This window comes from Crocuta crocuta, unplaced genomic scaffold (genome assembly GCF_008692635.1).
Source record: "Crocuta crocuta isolate KB4526 unplaced genomic scaffold, BGI_CrCroc_1.0 scaffold318, whole genome shotgun sequence".
Taxonomy (NCBI): Eukaryota; Metazoa; Chordata; class Mammalia; order Carnivora; family Hyaenidae; genus Crocuta; species Crocuta crocuta.
The window spans coordinates 3,484,294-3,504,053 of NW_027531425.1; the positions used below are offsets into that span (position 1 = coordinate 3,484,294).

The window sequence follows — 19,760 nt, forward strand, 5'->3', positions numbered from 1 at the left end:
TCACTCCGAAAGTCTGTTCCAGACAAGAACGTAGCGTAGAAGAGATTTTTTTCCAAAGGGACTGAGACCATAAAAACCCAAACCCAATCCCACTCAGAAATGGGGTGAGGCCAGAAAACCCAGTCTTCTTTCTCCTTGAATAATCATTCCAGAAGGTCAACTAACTCTGCCAGAGCCCTAGGCTCAGTGGAAGCTGAGGCCTGGGGGATGCTGGGTAGAGAACCCTCGGGCAGCCCCAGACAGTGAGCCAGCAGATGCTTGGCATGAATGAGAAGTGACTCTGTGGGGGTCCCTCAGCTGGGGGATGGGACACCAGGGATTAGAGCATAGTCTCAGATTCTGATCTGTTTTTTCTTCCCAGGCAACCATACATAGCTGTGTTTCTGCAGAATCAGTTTGGGATGACTTTGCTGGCCCAGGGCTTCAGCGAGAGAGAAGAGAAGGGTTGCCTCAGTCCCTCCTGTGGGTAAACCAGCTCCCTGATACCCTGCCTCCCTGCAGTGGGGTGGTGGTGGGTAAGCAGAGAGGTTAAGAAACCTCCCCTGGAGTTGGAAGTGAGAGAGTCCATGTTCCTTTCACGTATGCTAACTCTTGATCTCACTCAACCACATACAGAGAGAGGCTGTCCTTTGGTGTCCCTCCCCGTAAAGGTAGGAAGAGAACGAGCCAGGACCTGCCCTTCCACCCTCTACTCCCCCCCTTCCCACCTCAGGCTGATCGGGGGCCCTGTCTCAGAGCCCTGGGTGGAGGCAGGCAGGTGGCCCAGAGCCCCATGACATGGTTGTCAGATTTGGCAAATAAAATACAAGAAAACCCAGTTAAATTTGAATTTTGGATAAACAATAAATAATTTTAAAGTCTAAGTATGTCCTAGCCAGAACTTGGGACATACTCTACCCAAAGTGATGTGTTGTTTATCCGAGGTTCAAGTGTAACTGGCCATCCTGTGTTTTATCTGCCACCCCTAGTCTATGACCACTTCTCCCCTCTCCCCCCTCAGTCCCAGAGACTGGTCACCAAGGATCTTGCTGCTTTTCGAGCTGCAATATGGAGAAGGGGACACTGTGACTTGAAGACACACGAATATATTTTTTAAGTGACAACAAAACAAGAGACCCTTCTGAAGCCATTTGAGCCTCATCTGACCCCCTCCACATGCATTTAGTTACCTATAAAAGACGATAGTGATCTATAAACATATGAACCGAGCCTTGTTTACTCAACATGCATGTCTCTTTCTGTAAATAGCCGCATGGCCATGCTGAGAGTGCCCCCAGCCCCTGACCTCGGACCCACTTTACACAACTCGTTGAGGCTGCCCCTTTGATTTTATGTCACATGAAGTCTTTGTCCCCAAGCCCCGCCCGGTCTTACCCCCTCGGGAAACCCCCAGTGGGAGCCATCGGCTGGAGGAGTCAGTTTCCGGCTCCGGCACCAGCCCTGCCTTCAGGGACGTGGGCGCACCGCTGGCACCCTGAAGGCCCGTCCGTCCCCACTGCCTGCTGCACATCCGTCTGCAGAGCTGACCCTCGGTGTCCCGTGCACTGTATCCAGCCTGGTGTCTGGTGTCCCGGTCACTTCCATGTCCTGTGTATGTGTGTGGGGTGCCCCTTCCTCCCACTGTTTGAATTAACTGAAAAGCCATAAAGGGGGCCTCCCGCTGGAGACTGCCCTTGGTTCCTCCCAGGAGCCCCCCGTGTCCCTCTGACTGGCTCCCCACAGAACACTTGTGAAGGGCTCACCTGCTGTCACCCCTCCTGCTCTCTCTGCCCCATGTTGTGAGGACAGATGGCGTCCAGGCGTTCTGGCAGGGCCCCAGGAGACGTCCCGCCTGGCCCTGCGCGAGCTGGCTCCCTCCACCTGGATCTGACGGTCCAGCTCCATCCCCACCCTGTGTGTGGACCGGGCAGCGGTGGGGACGCCCTAGCTTGGGGTACCTTTCCTGAGGGCACTGAGGAGGCGCCCAGGATTTTCAGGAGCAGCTAGTCAGCGGCCCAGGTTCCCGTTCCCGTCTGGCTTTGACAGAACCAGCCCTGCTTATGTAACACCGTGGGGTCAGGGTGTACGGGTGGCAGTGGAGGAGGGTCTCGGGGGGACACTGGAGAACGCCGTGGCTTAGGCTCTTCCCACCGTGCTCCCTCCTGCAGGCTGACAGAGAGCTCCCAAGGGCGGGCAGCCTGAGGGTTGCCAGGGCTCCTTCGAGAGTGGTGGGCAGCCCTGGCCCCCGCAGACCCTCCTGCCGGCTCCCCCAGGGCAGCCCCAGCCAGGAGCACCCAGTGGTAAGAGAGCGTGGGGGTGGACTGGGGACTCCCTGGGTCCCAAATCACTGTGTTGTACCGAGAGGGACACGTAGCTCCCAGCCTGCAGCTCAGACAACTCACGGGAATGATGCCAGGAGGCCTCAGGCATGGCGACTGGTAAGCGTGAGGAAGGACAGAGACGAGAACAGGAGGGGGATGAGGCCAAAGGCTGCGAGGTGGCTCTGTCACGACGCTCGAGCACACAGAACCCCGGGGATCTTCGCGCTGGGCACCATCTCCGGGTGGGCTGGGGCCAGGAGCTTGGAGGAGTGGAGGGAAGACGTGTCCAGGCTCTTTCTAGCTCTCTCTGGGACCCTCCCACTCTCCACACCCCCAACGCAGGCAAGAGTTGAAGGGATCTGGCCTCGTGAGGTGGCAGAGCGGTGTGTGTGGGGCTGGGGGGTTGTCTCTCCATCCAGCCCTCCTCAGCCATCAGGACTCGAGGATGACCCTCTTCAAAGGAGCCTGGCGGTTCTGCCCTGACTCCTCCACATCTAAGGACTGGATTTGCTGCGTCCTGAAATCCCAGGGATCTGAAAAGTTCACAACCAGGGTGGGCAGACCCTCGCCTGCCCCAGGTCACCCCTGGAATGCATCGGCCCCACCAGGAACCCTGCCTTTGTCTTCACAGGAAGGACACATGTATAGCCCTTGCCCCTTCCCCCGCCCTCCTCTGCTTGGCAATGCTCTCCACACCCCCCCCTTATGTGGACTCCGTTGTTCCTGTCTGATCTCTTGTCAAATTGTTATTTTGTAATGAGCTGCGTCTCCTTATTAAAGAAATGAGCTGAAAGAANGGCAGGAGCTGCCTAATGAGCGTGGGGGAGGGGGAGGATCTGGCCTGTAGCCCAGTGTCTTCCTTCAAGGGAAGCAGTATGAGAGGCCTGAGCCCCATTCTCTTCTTGGGGATGCACTTGATGATGGGTGGTGGGGCACACACTCCCTCACGATAGCTTTCTGGGGGGCAGGGGTGCCAGGGAATGCCATCTGGGAGGCTGGGAGATGGACCGGACCTTTGATTTCTTTCCATTGGGGCTGGGCTTGGGGAAGGGGAGTTTGAAAAGTGAGAAGTTCTGTTTTTTTAAAATGTGTGTTCATTTTTGTGAGAGAGAGAGCATGACCGGGGGAGGGGCAGAGAGAGATGGGGACAGAGGATCTGAAGTAGACTCAACGCTGTCAGCAGACAGCCTGATGTGGGGCTCGAACTCACAAACCATGAGATCATGGCTTGAGCCGAAGAAGCTGGATGGATGCCTAACCGACTGAGTCACTGGTACCCCCAAAAGTGAGAATTTCTACAAAGTCTTTGATTGCCCCATTATAAGGAACATCAAACGTTTTTGATTTCTGAGGCAAAGTTGGTCCTAGGGACCAAGGACGGGGCTTCAGAATTTTAAGAGAAAGTAGGGCAGCACTGTGTCTGTTGAAAAAGAGGCAGAACTGAAATAATACAAAAGCATTTGCGTGCGGTCCTAGAGCTACAATTCAGGGGACCCAGATTTGGATGGAAACCCGGTTGTGTCCCTCGAAGAGTAAAAGCCAGAGGTTTTTATCAGCAAGCTGTAGAAGTATTAGGAAATATACACAGTTGTTTTTCAAAAATTATGATTGACGGGTACATTTTACAGTTGGTGTTCTAAGTATGGTCAGTTACTAGGAAAAGCCCTTTTGCGGAGTGTGCAGTCGTTATCAAGACTGAGGGTACAGCAGGCCTGTGTTCGTTCCTATGCCTCTGCTTGGTTCAATAGTTCAGTTCCTGTTTTTAAAAACAGAATGAAGTTTGGGGCGCCTGGGTGGCTCAGTCGGTTGAGCATCCGACTTTGGCTCAGGTCATGATCTCATGGTTCGTGGGTTCAAGTCCCGTGTTGGGCTCTGTGCTGACAGCCAGCTCAGAGCCTGGAGCCTGTTTCAGATTCTGAGTCTCCTCTCTCTGACCCTCCCCTGCTCACGCTGTCTCTCTCAGAAATAAATAAAACATTAAAAAAATTTTTTTAAATAAAAAAAAAAAAACAGAATGAAGTTTTAGCCCCCGAAGGAGTCTCTCACAGGCTCACACCCCCAAGAACTGGAAAGGGTTAAGCTCCTTCCTCGGTTCCCTTTCCAGCCTGTGGACCTGTCTCCCTGCCTTGAAGACTGGCAAGCCTCTGCCATTTTGTGAGCTTAGCCCAGGCTGAGATCCCCGCTCTGTTTAACGACAGCTAGGTGGGAGGGGGGCCTCCGGGCTCAGGCTTGTGCTTGCCAGTCAGGTCCAGGCATAGCAGATCTGCTCCTGCTGCTCTAGGTCCTGAGCAGGGTAGGCGGGGTGGCCTGGTAAGGTGAGGGGCAGGAGCCTGCTCAGCCCAGGGGCTGGGGATTTGTCCAAGGTGGATGTCCTGGCTGAGAACGTGAGCTCTCCGCAGTGGGCATGTCCCCTCTGCAGAAGAGGAGACCACTTGGCCGCTAGGGGATACTCTGGCTCTACATACCTCGCAGGTTTGGGGAGGGGGGTGATCCAGAAAGAGAAACGACATTTGCTGCTTAGAAGGCCCTCGCATCACACATGCTGCTTTGCCTCTGTTTGAGGCCCCAGGGCCGGTCTGAACTCTTCAACCATGACATCATGTGTGTTTGTTCTGTTGCTGCTTGGGCTACAAGCAGCTGGGTGACAGCAAGAGAAAAGAATCTTTCCTCCCCGACCTCCCTGTGCTTGCGCCAAGTCAGTGACCAGGGATTTCTGCTTGGCAGAAGGCACAAGGCTGAGCAAAGCCGGAGGCAGGGCTTGCGGATGGAGAAACCAGACCCGGACCTTGGCCGAGCGGTGTCAGACTTGACCACCCACCTGCCAAGGCTGCCAGACGGCCCGAGCAGCCTCCTCCCTGCGCTTGGCTCCTTTGTTGGGAGTTTGGATTTAACCTCCAATAACCCCCAAGTTAGCTAACTTTGTAGTCTGAAGCTACAGAGTGGTTTTGGCTCTCCTGAGTCAGTGACCTAGTGAGGACCATTATGTATATAGTAGGGGGCCAAGGGTGAAAGCCGGGAGACCTCTAGGAGCCCAAGAAAGCTCCTGCCTCTCTAGCCCTCTTTTGCCATGTGCAAGAGTGCGTTAGTGTCTGTTTAGATCGCCGCCACACCTGTCAATGAGCCTTGCTCTCTTCAAAGAGATAACCATATTCCTAGTCACTGGACACTGAGAATCTTGATTTCTTCTAATGGTTCTTTTGAACCTCCAATTTAGGCTTTTCCTTGGCCTGACTCCAGAGACCCTGCTCTCAAGGACGGTGATTCACTTGTGGCTATTCCTGGGTCAGAGGCAGGAGGGGGAGGCCCCTAAGTATTGGAGTGGGCTGCCCCAGATGGGAGATTCTATAAACCCCATTTCCGGAATTGTGGAGACATAGTCACAAAGTTAAAACACGGTTTTATTTACTCATTTATAAATATGGTTGTGTTTACAGGCATCATATAGATGTGAATATTATTATTCCCAAACTTTCAAACACAGAATACTTAATAATACTATATAATAACAACCAGTAAAACAAAATCATTCATCTCAGGGTTGGAAGGCCACTCAAAATTGCATAAAAATACATTCAATTCACAAAGCGAATCTGGCTCCCCTCCCTCAATGCCCCTAGCCCCCCCCCCAGGTGTATTTACAAGGGACTGAAATTAATTCATACAACTCAGCTGGAAACGGTACATCTGCCACTTGAACTGTGGTGGAAGTGAAGGGAGTGAAGAGTGGAGAAGACACAAAATTCAACCCCCAAAATGGGAGAGGCATGAAGACCCCAGGGTGGTTCTTAGAAGCTCTTCTCACCCCTATCTGATCCAAGGTCAAGGCAGAGAAGAATGGAAGGAGGGAAACCGTAAAGACAAAGGCTGAGTCTGAATGGCTCAAGTCCGTACATTCTCCAAGAGCAGGGAATGCAAGGGCAAAACAGGTTCCCTCCCTCTTCTGGGAGATGATGGCCCTACTTAGGTGCCAGCTAGGTGGCAGGCCCAACTGTTCAAGGACTCAAGAGACACTAACTAGAAGCAGAGTTATTTTGGATTTGTCCATCCTTCCAGAACTCTCTACCACCCCTGCAGCCTGCCTCCTGGTGTTCTGTGCTCAAACCCCTGTGTCTTTCTTCCTCTACTGAGTCGTTATTTGGTCTTCTTCACCAGAGTACACACCGGGGTCTGTCCCTAGCTTCAGTAGTGTGGGAGGGAGAAAAGGCAAGGTCAGATATGTTAAGGTGAGAGTCTAGAGAATGCTGACTTCACATGTCCCTGTTCAGGATCTGCACTCATCCCCAACTCTGGTTTTGTGGAACATCAGAGGCTCAGAGAGGCTCCCTGCAGTCAGTGTGCCTTTCCTGAATCTTCTCCTGGAAGGCAGCAATGGCCTGAAGTTTTTTCTGAGAAGACACTCTGTCTCTAGCTGGAAATAGTCAAACCTCTCAGGATAAAAACTAGATGTGGCTACCTGTCCAGTCGGTGAAGTCAAATAGGCCCACCATTTAAACCTCATTTCTGAGAGGCCATTAGCACAGCCAGGGACCTCTGAAACTAGAAGAGGGGGCTGGTGGTAGTTGTTGGTGTATGGAACTCCTCCAGGAATCATGGCTGATTTGTGGGAAACCTCCTCTCCTAAGTACCATCAAGTCCAAGTGAGAAAAGCAAAGAACAAAGAATGGAGGAAGATGAGAGAGGAAGGGTAAATGGTATGTTTTCTGGGGGGAGGAGGGGAAGGACATAAGAGCATCCTCATGTTACTTTAAGGGGACACCCAAGAAGTTTATTAGAAGCATGAGAGGGAAATTTGGAGAAATAAAAGAAAGTATCACTCTGGCAGAATCACAGTCCAAAATGATGAGCAGATGGGACTGAAGAATGGCTCAGGGAGAAGTCTTTTAGGGGACTGGAAGGGCAGGGGAAAAGCAAAAGATAATGAATTAACGTGATAATACACTTGGATAAAATTGGTTCATCAAGAAATATGCCAGACTTCCTTTTGGAATCTCTGTACTGGCAAATGTGCATGTGTATGCATACAGGCTAGAATAGTGCTCTCCACATTGTTAAACCTCTTTAGGTACGATCAGATCATTCATCAATTAATTCATCACTCAGCAATGGTGCCTGTCTGTAAACACGCCCCCTTATTACAGTTCTTCCTGAGGAGAGGCTTCCGGAACACTGGGTTGCAAGCCACACTAGGTGCAATTTGACGCTCATTCACAAATCTCAAAGGAGAAGTGAATACATCTCTTCCCCTGCAGTCGCTGGGAAGTCGCTGTCAAGAGTCTCGATTTGGTTTTTCTCAGTCTCCAGAGACTACCTCCTTTCCTAGTCGCTGTGACAGTAAACAGTTCCTGGGCAGCAGTGGAGTTGATCTGTTTTCCAATCTAATCAGAGCACGAGCGATCAATAGCTGTCCTTGATAGGGTCTGCTGCTCCCAAGCAATGTCGATACCCATTAGGGAAGCTGATTAAAATCTGAGCTCTGCTGGAGGCCAAGGGATGAAGGCACCAGCGAGCCAGCACTCATTTCCCTGCATGCAGCTCTGCAGCTCAGTGACCCCTTCCTCTGGTGCTGGCAGCCTCCACGCTGCTTTGTTCTGCCTGCTTCCCACCTTCCCACCGCAGCTCATGGCCACCTCCACTTTCAGGGTTTCTGTCCTTCCCCTCTGCTCACACTCGGTCCTGTAGGAGGCTTGTCGGAGCTGAGCACTGTTCTATGCAATATGGCTGTGGGGACTTAGGGTCTGTAAGTGTTTACTGTCCTCATAGAGTGCTCTGCAGACTTGCTTAAAGGAAGGACCATCCTGAACAGCATGGAAGCTTCTATGTCTAGTCCAGAATCCAGAGGAGCTCAACAGAACTAAAGGCTGAGGCTCTCATTGAGGAAAATTCTCTTGCTGCTACAGGGCAGAATTTAAGACTAGGAGCAAGCTGGTACTAAGCAGAAAGGCAATGTCTGCTTTTTGGATGTGAACAGTCACGGAGACCACATTTGAGAAGGCTGAGGAAAGGTAGGTTGAGGAAATCTATGAAGCAGCAGCTCTATTTCCTATTAAAACAATTTGTCCAAAGGCTGCCTGACACAAATTGCTTTCTATCCATTTCCCCATGAGCTCCGATTTCCACCTCTGCAGGTTTTAATATTCTTACCAAGCCATTAGGAGGGAAAGCAATTGCAACACCATTCAATTACCCTCAATATTAAATTCACTTTCTAACAAGGATGAGAAACCAACCTTGACTTGCTGATGTTAAAACAGTTTGAATCCATAAGAAAACAAGAATTTTTGCCCTTGGAAAGAGCAAAAACTCTTGAGTGTCAGAAATATTCTGATCTTCCTTCCTAGGTATAAACAAATTATGGAATCTGAAACCTAGAAGGGATCTCAAGGATTATTAGTCCAATTGCCATTTGCAGACAGGGACGGTGACTCTCCCAAGGTCACAAGAGTTGGCCCTAGAATCCAGATGTTCTGACCCCTAGCGGCTTATCCCTTCATGTTGCCTTATTCTGCCCTCAAAGCTGCCTTGCTTATTGGGTCAGAGGAATCACATCCTTTGATAGGGGTTGAAATCTGCCTTAAAAAATCAGCATGGAGACCAAGATACGCAGTTACAATTGGGGCTAGATCTAGGCAGGGACCACCAATAATTGACAACTGTGTGTGTAAAGTTAGGTGCAGTGTTAGCACAAACAATGGCCTCTGAGAATGACGAGAAGGGAAGGACACCAGCCAGGGTCCACATAGTGTGCGTCCTTAAGCGCTGGTGGAAGCAGTGCTCACTGGGTGGGGTGGAATTAGGTGTCCCCCTCTGCCTACTGGCTCAGTTGCTGAATCCTTTCACACTTTTCCCTGGAGGCTGAATAGCTGAGGACACTTTAAATAGTTCTCTCATCTCCACGCCCCTTCTGCTCACCTCGCGCTCACCACCGCATACGGAGTGCGCCAACGCTGTCAGGACCTTCTCCCGTGCCAGCGGCCCGGGCTGGAACGCCGGCCTTTCCCTGAGGGCAGGCAGTGGATCTGTCTGGCGAAGAGATGCTGCACTGGGGCCAGAAATCCAGAGACCGAACAAACTGCATGACTTTGAGAGTTTCTTCTCTCATCTCTGGCTCAGTTAAAAGCCCTTGATAGCAAAACAGTTCACACACATTTTTGTGGGATTCACAGGCTCATACGTGGGGATTCAGCCTTCTTGGAATTGTCCAATAAGCACGTTTTGTTTTGGGCAGGGAAAGCATGTGAAATGATCCAAACCAGAGATCTGAAGCCTCCTTCCGGCAGTGGCCTCTGAGAGCAATACATGCATCTTGGGTCTCAACCATGGAGTGGGAGACAGGAAGGCCCAGAAGAGAAGTGAACACATCCTGCTGTCGGACAGGACCCGGCAGGGAGGTTCCAGGAAATACCAAGTGAGACTGCCCAAGAGAGTACTCAGTGCACTGAATAAGCCCAGGGCAGGTCTATTCTTCGGATTCTTTCGAGGCAACACCCTAAGATTTGCATCACCCTGTTGCACTAGAGACCAGCATTGGGGCTGGGGGCCATCATGCCCAAGAACTATCTGGAAAAGAATAAGTAGCCCTTGAAAGACAAATAGGCAAAGCAGTGAAACTTCAGCCAGAGAATCTCTGGAATGGCCAAACCATTACTCCCAAAGGTGTGGCTTGGTTTTGAAAAATATCAAATTAATGAGAACAGAGGATGTAGAGCTGTCCTGGGAACCTTCTTTTCCCCCTTCTGCTGTTTCATGTAAATACTAAAGTGACACAGCTGAGCTGCAAACTGTTGGCCAGACCAGCAGTATCATGCAGCGTGAGCGATCTGGGTGTGTACGGGCATCCACAGCAGCAGGGTGAGGACACAGGTCTGTGGCCACTGGAGAGACCAACAGCAAAGAGAAGGGAAGCCTGCTGTTGCTGGCACCTGGGGGCACAGCTCGTCCTTAGGTCTCTAACCATCACTCCCGGAGCTTCCAGTCAATCCAACTGTGAAGAAAGGTTATTTTATTCTCTGGAAAGTGACCAGAATTCAGAGTCTATCTGTCTAATAAAATTAATTGCATAAGAGAGAGTGCCTGAAATCACTTAGCATGGTTTACACTTTCATGCTGTTGGCCATAGAATTCAGTATTCCTGAGACTGAAAAGCTTGTACATTTTTCATCACAAGGAAAACTTTTCTGGCAAGAAAAGGCATCTTTAATGGGAAAGGGCTGTGTGAAGCAGCAGGTGCATGACACCACCCTAAGAGTCTTTATATTCTGTCCCATACATTTGAAAGGCACAAACAGATCTGAGGGAACTCTCCGTAACCCCTTTACCCTGTCTATCTAATGGAAGAGGGTCAAGATGTTTTCCTAATAATTCAATTTTCTTTTCCTGAGAAAGAGGAGGCAACCAACCACCCCCATCCCTTGCCCAATATCCGGGATGTGCCGGGAGAATTAATTACTCAACACCTTGTGTTGATTTCCCCTCTCTCTAGAATGAAGGGGATGTTTATAGTGGAAGTGAGGAAACACTGTTCTCTAATTTAGCATTCCCTGAGAACTGAGTCCACATGCTCCTGTGATCATACAAAATCCTAATCAGTAGCAGCTTCTCTTGGAAAATAGTTGGAAGTGGAAGAGAGGATTCTGTATACTCTAAAAATGGATCTTTTGCCAGGGGAGACAGATTTCCTCTTCTGGAATTAGGATCTTGAATTATAGCCTCTGGTTTAAAGAGCATGTAATGTTTCAAAGAGCCATGGAGAACTATATTGTCATTTTCTGGAAAGAAATAAAAAATGGACAGAGGTAGTATATGTTAAGAGAATGGACCACTCAAAGCACTGAATATCATGGGCAACTCTAAAATGAAGAGAACCAAAATGACCTGCACACTCAAAATACACGAACCAAGGGAGAAAACACCTATAAAGAGCAAATACGTTAAGTCTTAATATTGGGTCATCACCAAGGACCAATGGTTTAATTTTGTGCTAATGGAGTATCCATCCAGGTCGGGCATGATATTTTAAAAGGCTGTTTTTGTCCAGAAAATGACAGATGAGATGTGACAGGCAGGAAAAGTATGCCATGTGAGGTATGCCCCAAAGGACTGGGGAAACGTCAGATGAAAGTAAGGTTAAGGGGAGTTCCACGCCTCTGCATATCTAAAGGGCTGTCCCATCAAAGGGCAGTACTGAACAATGTGGAGAATCCACAAGGAGACCTTAACTCATATTAGGAAAAACTTTCTGGTTATTAGAATTGCCCAACTTTCAAGGAATAAATGCACAGCCACCAGGGAACACCTGACTGTGGGTCAGAGCTGTGGCAGTGGGCAGTGAGCTGTGGCACAATGACAGAAAGCTCAATCACATGAGTGGCTTTGCCACTCAAAGATTCCATGACTCTCCTCAATGGGTTGGAAGGATCTCATCACTTTAAACCTCTGTTAAGAAGTCATTTCTCCTGCCAGCTTCTAAGAAAACAAATGTTTCTCCCCTAAATCTAGCCACCAGAAATAGTCACATTCACCATTATCACAGCACGATGGGCTGCCATCTTCTACCTTCTTTGTCACAAGGTTGCAAGTGTCCCCAGATGCTACTTTACACCGTATCTGTCTTTCCAACCTGCTTCCACTCCCCAGTCTGCATCCCATCAATCCACCCTTCCCAGCTCTCATGCCTCCTTGCAAGGGCTTACTTTTTCATTAGGAACGGGTGCCAGAGTGAAGAGAGGAAAACAAGGTCAAAAGGAGGTGAGGCAGAATGGGGTGTTCAGAGCCCAGATTTTCTAACACAGAAAATCACTGTGTAGGGAAAACAAATCGGAGATGAGAACAGCGGTCTGACGTTATTGATGGTCTGGCTTTTCAGCGAGAAGGCTGGTGGTGCCACCACCAATGCAATTCTTCTGGTCTCCAGAGGGTCCCAGGAGAAATGACTTTCCATAATGGCCAAAGACAAGGGAGGTCAGATGCTCTGTTCTAGCTTTTATACCATGTAGCAAGGTGGTGAGGGGAGACAGAAAGAGAAATGAGAGGATAGAAGGGAAAGGAATAAATGAAGCCAGGGTCATCTGAGCCCTGGGGAAGGGGACTAGGCACGAGGGAGGAGTAGGAGTTAAGACTCGTCAGGGATGTTACTGGGTTGTTGATAGAAAAAATAACAGTAACACCAGCAAGGAGTTAGAGAAAAGTCAGTTCCTGAGGTGAAGACTAGCAGAGGTGACCTTCAATGCAGAGTCACTATCACCTTGGAATCTTAATGGAAACACAGCTCCAGAGGCTGTCGGATGATTATGCCAACATCCTGTTTCTCTTGGCATCCCAGACAGGATCCTGGAGTGGCCACCATAAGACCCACCTATATCAGAGGACACTGGGTCAGCATAAAAGGCTGTGGGGTACTAGTTTGGGTAGAGGCCTTACATGTTTGGACCAAATCCAATGTGGACAAGTAGCTGAGCAGCAGGAAGTTGGGGTCCACAGCTGAGCCTGGTGTGCTCCCCAAGGCCTTCTCCAGATGGCTCAAATGGTTCCAATTATCACAATCATGCTTCAATTAAAACTGTCATAAAATTCTGGGGGTGGGGGTATAGGAGGAACAGGGCACTGAGAGTGCAGAGGAAATGTACAGTGCAGAGAAGGTGACTGGAAGAGGGGCAGAAAGAAGTTGTCCTTCCACCAAAACATTCACTTCTTTTGGTTGGAAGACAATGGCTGGAAAAGAGGCATGGGAGCAGCAAATGCTGTCCCATCCCTCCTAAATCTGCAGCCTAGTCTATTTGGACAGTTTGCTGATGACTCTGATGAGGGCACCATTTTCATCTTTCAGCCTCTGGTTGTCAGATTTCAGTTCTGTTAACACCTGTAGGTGACAGAAGGAAAGGGGTGTTAGAGCTTGGCATGATCAACTCCTCTACCCTCCCTGACCAAGCCAATCCAGCCCAGTGGGCGGGGCCTTCGGAGGCAGCTTTGGTGAAGTGTCACCACCCCTTCACCCAGGGATGAAATTCCCCTGAATCTTCCTACTTGCTGAGTTGGTAACGTTCATATTAAGGGAGACCACAGCCCCTCCACCCTTTGAACTAGCATATTTAGCAATATCTTATTTCTTTGTATGCAAACTTCATGTTCCACACCACGTATCCTTTCATTCTACTGAATCAGTAACTATTTTCATTGGTTCATGCCCTTGAACTCACTTCTAGTCTGGAGAAATTGGGGAGAGTGCCAAAGTGAGCTGGTAGGGACACAGGAAGAAATTTAGAAAGGGGTGCTGGGTCAACTAAAAGAGTTAAAGTCAGACACTGCTTCACACCCTATCAAAAATAGGAATGCAGGGGACAGAGGCACAACTCAGCTTTTTGTCACATCCACAAGATGATTTAAGGTCCTCCCTCTAGTGCCTTCTGTGATAAAAGCCACCAAATTTTTAGCTGGTCATACTACACATATCCACTTTCAACCACTAAGCCCAAGGAGCTTACAGATTCGGCCACCACAGAGCTGTGAAGCACAATGAGTGCTGGGTAGAGGTTTAATAATTATCGCCCAAAGCTCCCTGGTGGTAGTTACCAAGGGATTCCAGGGTGCCTTATTAGCAGTTTTAGGGGATGGTGTTACACATCCAGGACACAGGTGCTTTGGGGGATGGGGGAATAGAGATTTCAGTTCTATCAGTTCTGCCATCTTGGAACACTACACCTAGAGGTGTTCAACTTGCAAAACAAAGAAAAAAATAGCAGCCCCAGGCCCCAGTCTGGATATCCAAGTCTTTATACTGTGAACAGGCACTCTGACAGGTATGTTTTGCATCTAAAAAACCATAATGGGATGTTGATGAGGGTGTAGTTTATGTGTGGGCCCTGCTGGCATTTTAGGGAGACTTACGTTAGAAAGTAAGTACATCTTCACCATGAAGGCTACAAAAATCCACATCTATTTGATACAAATGTGCTTTGACTGATTCGTCATCAAACCAATGGGACTTCTGTAGCAGGTGAGGCCTCTAGCAAAGAACGGCCCGGACTCAGCTGTCGTGAGGCCGGTTTCATTCTAGTTCTGGCTCTGCTATTAACCACCCAGGGCATCCAACTATACCTCAAGAAACAGAATTTTTGTTTCTTCAATCTCTTATGGAGGATGTAGATTAAATTATACAAATATATACGTGTATGCATACATATTTGCATCATAGAGACAAAAGGATTTGTATTACGGGAACGACAAGAAAACAGTACTGAACATCCATACTGCGGAAGGCACCATTAACAGAGTTCTCACTCCTGTGGTCTCATTAGTACCTCATGAGTCTGTGACACAGGTGCTATCCTTATGTCTACAAATGAGGAAATGAAGAATTTCATAACTAGTCCAAAGGACCCAGCTATTAGATGGCAAGGCTGATACTGAGCCCATGTGTGCCTGACTCTGAAGATTATTCTTTCATTACAGAGGTCATGTGGGGGTGGAAAACAAAACACCAGAAGTCCAGAAACTCCAGCACGGTCACTGTCATTAACGATCTCTATTACTTTAAGCAAACCACTCAATTTCTCTGAGTTTCCATTTTTGTGTCTATAAAGAATCATCGTTTCTGCCCTAGTCGCTCATCAAGCAGGGGCTCTATGAGGGCCCCAGGAGGTACTGGATGTGAAGTGTGCTGACATACATAGCTCTGTGGCACTCAGGACTCCCACCGCCTCTGTGAGCCCTTCCATGAATACAGGATGGCAAGCAGGTAATCTACAAACCTTACTAAAAAGACTTTAATTCAGAAAAAAAAAAGTTTTGGTCCTCTGACCCTACCTCTCCAACCTCCAACCTAATCAAATCTGGCTGCTCTCTTTCGTGCCTCTATCCCTGTGGCCTTGACTACCGGAACTCAGTGCTCAGAAACTCATTCCAAGAAGACTTTTAGGCAAAGTCAGCCAGGATGGCCTCACAATGCTTTACCTTCCCATCTGCTTTCCAATGGCCCTATCCTGGGTCCTGCAGCCTGGGTACCAATGAGACTCTGAAAGCCATTATTCCATAACAGGATTCCATAGGTAAGGCTGGGGTGCGGGGGGAGGGGCGGATGGAAGGGTAGTGGGGAGAAGCTATACATGTCAATAGCTTTCATTTCCCTGCCAGCAGCTCATCAAATCAGAACTGAGCTGACCCCTCCCTGCGTTTTAAATGTACAAACAACTCTCTGAATCTTGATGATTTATTTCCACATTAAGAACTCAATTCTTTGAAAAAAAAATTGGACAAGGCAATTTCCCAGCTGCAATATACTACAACTGACATCTTAAGGGAGTGTCAAAAAGTCCAAGAAGTGGAATGCAGAAATCAAGGGGGGAAAAAGTCTCATAAACTTGACTCTCAAAAGAGAGAGGAGGAAATGAGCAGTGTTATCTGATATTCACTTGAAGTTAAAGAATGATTAAATAAAAACACATGTGGAAGCGCTGTGCAAGTATGAGGTTTAACAAAGCTTTATCATTTCAACTCCCTGGATGTCAGCTTTCTTAATTTCTCAATTTCCAGTTTATACAGTTTGATGCTAAAGTATCTTGGGCAAATAAAATTAAGGACATGGTTTCCCAAATATTACTTCATACAGCCTTTGATGAGGAATGTGCTGAAGAGGGAGAGGATATAAGGGTCTTGAAGCTTCTGAGACCCAGGGCAAGGCTAGCTGAAGGGTGACAGGGGCTCAGAAGGAGCTGTGCCTAGGCTGCTTTGCTTCTGACCACTTGGGAAGTGGGAAGGGACTCCCGCTGCTCATATTCTGTTGGAAGTGGCTTGTACGACACACTGAGTTAAGATGATTTCCCTAAGGGATTATTAACCAAACCAAAAACCAAAAAACTCTCTGGACCACATTGTCAGTTTGGCTCAGTTACCCACTCTTTCCTTCTGGTAGGGGTCAGCAAACGTTTTCTGTAAAGGGCCAGATAATAAATATCTCAGGGTTTTCCAAGCCACATGGTCTCTTCTCCAACTATTCAACGCTGCGCTTGTAGCACAAACGTACTGATGAACATAATGTTAAAATGTAAACAAATGAGCAGGGCTCAGTTCCAGTGAAACTTTATTTTTGGACACTGAGATTCAATTCCATGTATTTTCACGTGTCATGAAATATTATCCTTCTTTTGATTTTTTTCCGCCAACCGTCTGTATGGCCCATGGGCATACTGATGGGCCATAGTCCGCTGACCTGTTAACAGAAGGTCATGTACTATGTAACCGTTTCTTTACAGTGGCAAAACCTTCCGGGAGGTAAATGGCTGTTTGGAAGTGAACCTCCACCAGGGAAGTCAAGAGTGCTGAGAAAGCAGAGTGCTGTCCTTCATCCTTCAGCTGCAACGGTGGGGGCACATGGCTGTTGTTCTATAGACTCTTGCACTGTTTGGGCCATATGCTTAACAAACGGCTAAAACTCTGTGCCAAATATGCAGACAGCTAGCGTCACAGTGGTTGAGGGCTTGGGCGCTGGAACCTGACATACTCGGTTTGACTTTTGGTTCTACCACTGACTCTTTGAGTGACCTTGGGCACGTTACTCAAACCGTAACTCATTTTTCCCTCATATGTAAAATGATTGTTCTGGGGAATAAGTGAGAAAAAGCAAATAAAGTGCTGTGCATGGGCCTTAACAAACGACTAATGTGAACTTTAGCTGTTCGCTACTGAAAGCACAAGATCTAGTTTTGCCCTATATCCTATACTATCTTGCACAAAGAAGGAAACTAAAAATAACTGGGACATCTATTGTGGGTCCCTAGTTCACCCCCTATCAAATTTTCCAGTAATCCTAAGGCTTATCTTAAAGCACGGAGTTTGGATCTTACCCGGCACTCAGTAAGTAGGGTACCTAAGCTGCTTGGTGTGCCAGGCCGTGAGATCACTGGCCTTTAAATTTTCTTTCTGTGTGTGAGAGCATCTACAGCAGGATATTAGCCCAGCCCTTACGGTAATTTGGGTGTTACAGATCTAGTGGGTATTAGTTGCCAGCTACTGACCCTGAAGGCACAAGCAAATAGGCAGAGAGAAGAACAGGCATTGGTCAGGACTAATTAGACTGTTGCTGAAAATTAAAAACTCATTTCAGGGAGTGAAACCAGCTCAGCAGTGGTGACCCCATCACACCATCATGGAGTGGGAAAACAAGTGATCTGTGAGCTTATCTTTCAGACCTACATCCAGGGAAAGGCTCCAGTTTACCACACAGATTTTCTGGTTCTCAGCTGAAAATAAATCCCCGCTCTCTGCTCCACTGACTGTCATCTCCTTTGCAAAACTACCCCCATTAGGGAAGGTCTCTCTGTGTGAGGGTCTCATTTATAAAAGCTGTGCTCTGCCTCACAGCCCACATGCTGGCTACAGGTGGGGGTGGGGGAGGGAGACACATCCCTAAGGCCCTGAGATTTGTGACTGGGATCAGAGAGATGCCTCCCAAGGAGGTGAAGAAAGCAAAGATTACTGCAGAAGGGAGGGAAAGATTGCTTATCCAGTTCTGCTTGGATGGTGGGATGGGCAGTGATTTTGCTGGTAGTGGGGCTCCAGCCTTCAGTGCTAGTCGTTCCCATCCAGCACGTTGTCAGATGTGGAGACTTGGTTCTGTCCGGTATCCGAAGGACTGTTTTCAACCCTGGTTTCACAAAAGACTCAACAGTGGAAGCTGGAAAAGATATTGATGCCTGGGTCTCAACCTGGACTACTGGTTTTTGGTGTTGTCGGGGTGGTGGGCCCAGGCACTACATACATTAAAAGCTCCCAGCCAGGGTTGAGCATGCCTGCCCTTGGTTAGCCTAGGCCCAACTACAGTTTAGGAGTCCAGGACCTACTCCAACTGCTCTAGTGATCCGATTGCACTTGGGCTGCTGCTGAGAAAGCTCAGTCTCAGTTTGGCAATGACCCCACCAAAGAAATGTGTATATACCCAGGTATGTGTGTACATATGTGTAGCCAAGTGAGCAAATCCACATTCAGTCTTCAGCGGAGGAGAAGGTGATGTGGAGATCTTACCTAAAGGACCACCAGCCCAGGCAAGGTTTCCCCCACTGCCTCCTTTGACCTAGGCTGTTATGTCCCACTCTGTTTCTCAGTCCTGGCTCTTTCCATCTCCAGATGACTGACCTTTATAGGCACTCACATATGGCAGCTTGGATGGAGGGGGATGAACACAGGGCTTCTGAGCCCAACAAGAAGAGTGAACGTGCCTGGAGTGGTGGAGGAGGAAAGTGAGGTGGAGAAGAGGGGCAAGAACTAGAGCTCCTGGGCTTCCGAGGACTCGACGGACTCCGAGAGTCTGGCCACAACTCGGGTCAGGGCCCTGTTCTCAGCCTGCAGTTGCTCGTTCATCTGCTTCAAGGTTTGAATCTGTTTTAGCTGGTGGAGGTTCTGTAAAGTGAAACATGGAGGGGACAGACAGACAAGAGAGAGACAAGACAGACCAGAGGAGATAAAAGTAGGACAAAGAAATCACGTGACTTTTTGTTTTTGTTTTTAGTTGGCATGCAAGAAAGGAAATGAGAAAGGCAGAAGTAATGGTGGGGGTGGAGGGAGGGATAACGGAAAGAAGCACCAATGAGGGGGAGAGTCAGGTCTGATTCTTGGCTAACGTCTAACTATGCTGAAGGTCAGCCATAGGAATATAACCACTGGGCTCTCAAACAGCACATCTGGATTGCTTTTGAGAATGACAGCCCACCATGTAGCTTGTTGCCTTCTGGACGGGCTTAACATGGCTGAGACATAGCCTGGGGGGCCCTTCTTCATCATCATTGGGACCTGGAGTTGAGGACTCGGTGTGTTCCCAAATCCAGCTACTGCCCTTTTCCTTCTCCCTCCTCTCATCTTGGCCCCCTACTCCTACTTGTTCTCTTTCTGGGTCCTTCTCTTACTTCATTTATTATTTAATTTAAGAAATAAAACAAGGAAAATAAAAGAGGGGCTCTTGTTTAAGCATTTTCTGTACAAGGCATGTACTGTTTAGGAGGGTGACATGGCACATACCAAGATAAGAAACCAGCAGCTGTCGGGCAGTCCTCTAACCTGTTCTGTGGGATGATTCATCAACCCTGCTAGTGCTCCACTGTAGTCTGGAAGCTTGTTCCAGGACCCAAGAACTGCTAACCCACCTTTGACCTGCTCTACGACTGCCTGCAGCATGAAATTCACATCTAACTGTGCTCTCTTTGTCCCAGCTCGTGAAGAGGCTGGGAGCTGCTTCAAGATGTTCACATACAGGGTCATACTCTGAAAATTACAGCTATGCACAAAAGTTGGAGAAATCATAAATGCCCGTGATAATGGAATTGGTTGGACTGATGTACTAGTCCAGACCTCACTATTTTTAAGTGTTGCAAATGGAACAGGACAAGCAGCCCATAGATATTTTTCCTAATACCTTGTATCTGATAAAGGACTTACAGACTTCAATAAATGGCATTATATCGTGGGCCTGCTTACTGT

The 19,760-nt window shown here is 48.5% G+C and overlaps 1 protein-coding gene across 5 annotated transcripts in view; it reads right to left on the bottom strand.

Moving 5' to 3' along the window:
• Positions 1 to 12,935: 12,935 nt before the first annotated feature.
• Positions 12,936 to 19,760, bottom strand: part of PPP1R12B (protein phosphatase 1 regulatory subunit 12B) — a 203,499-nt gene continuing 196,674 nt past the window's right edge. For 3 of the 5 annotated variants that reach the window (XM_077772123.1, XM_077772122.1, XM_077772124.1), the window contains one exon: positions 12,936 to 13,155. In XM_077772123.1, the coding sequence (XP_077628249.1) occupies positions 13,069 to 13,155 (87 nt within the window). In that variant the 3' untranslated portion in view covers positions 12,936 to 13,068. Of the gene's footprint in view, positions 13,156 to 18,511; positions 18,687 to 19,760 lie in introns of those variants that run through there. The other 2 variants (XM_077772126.1, XM_077772125.1) reach the window with 1 other exon arrangement.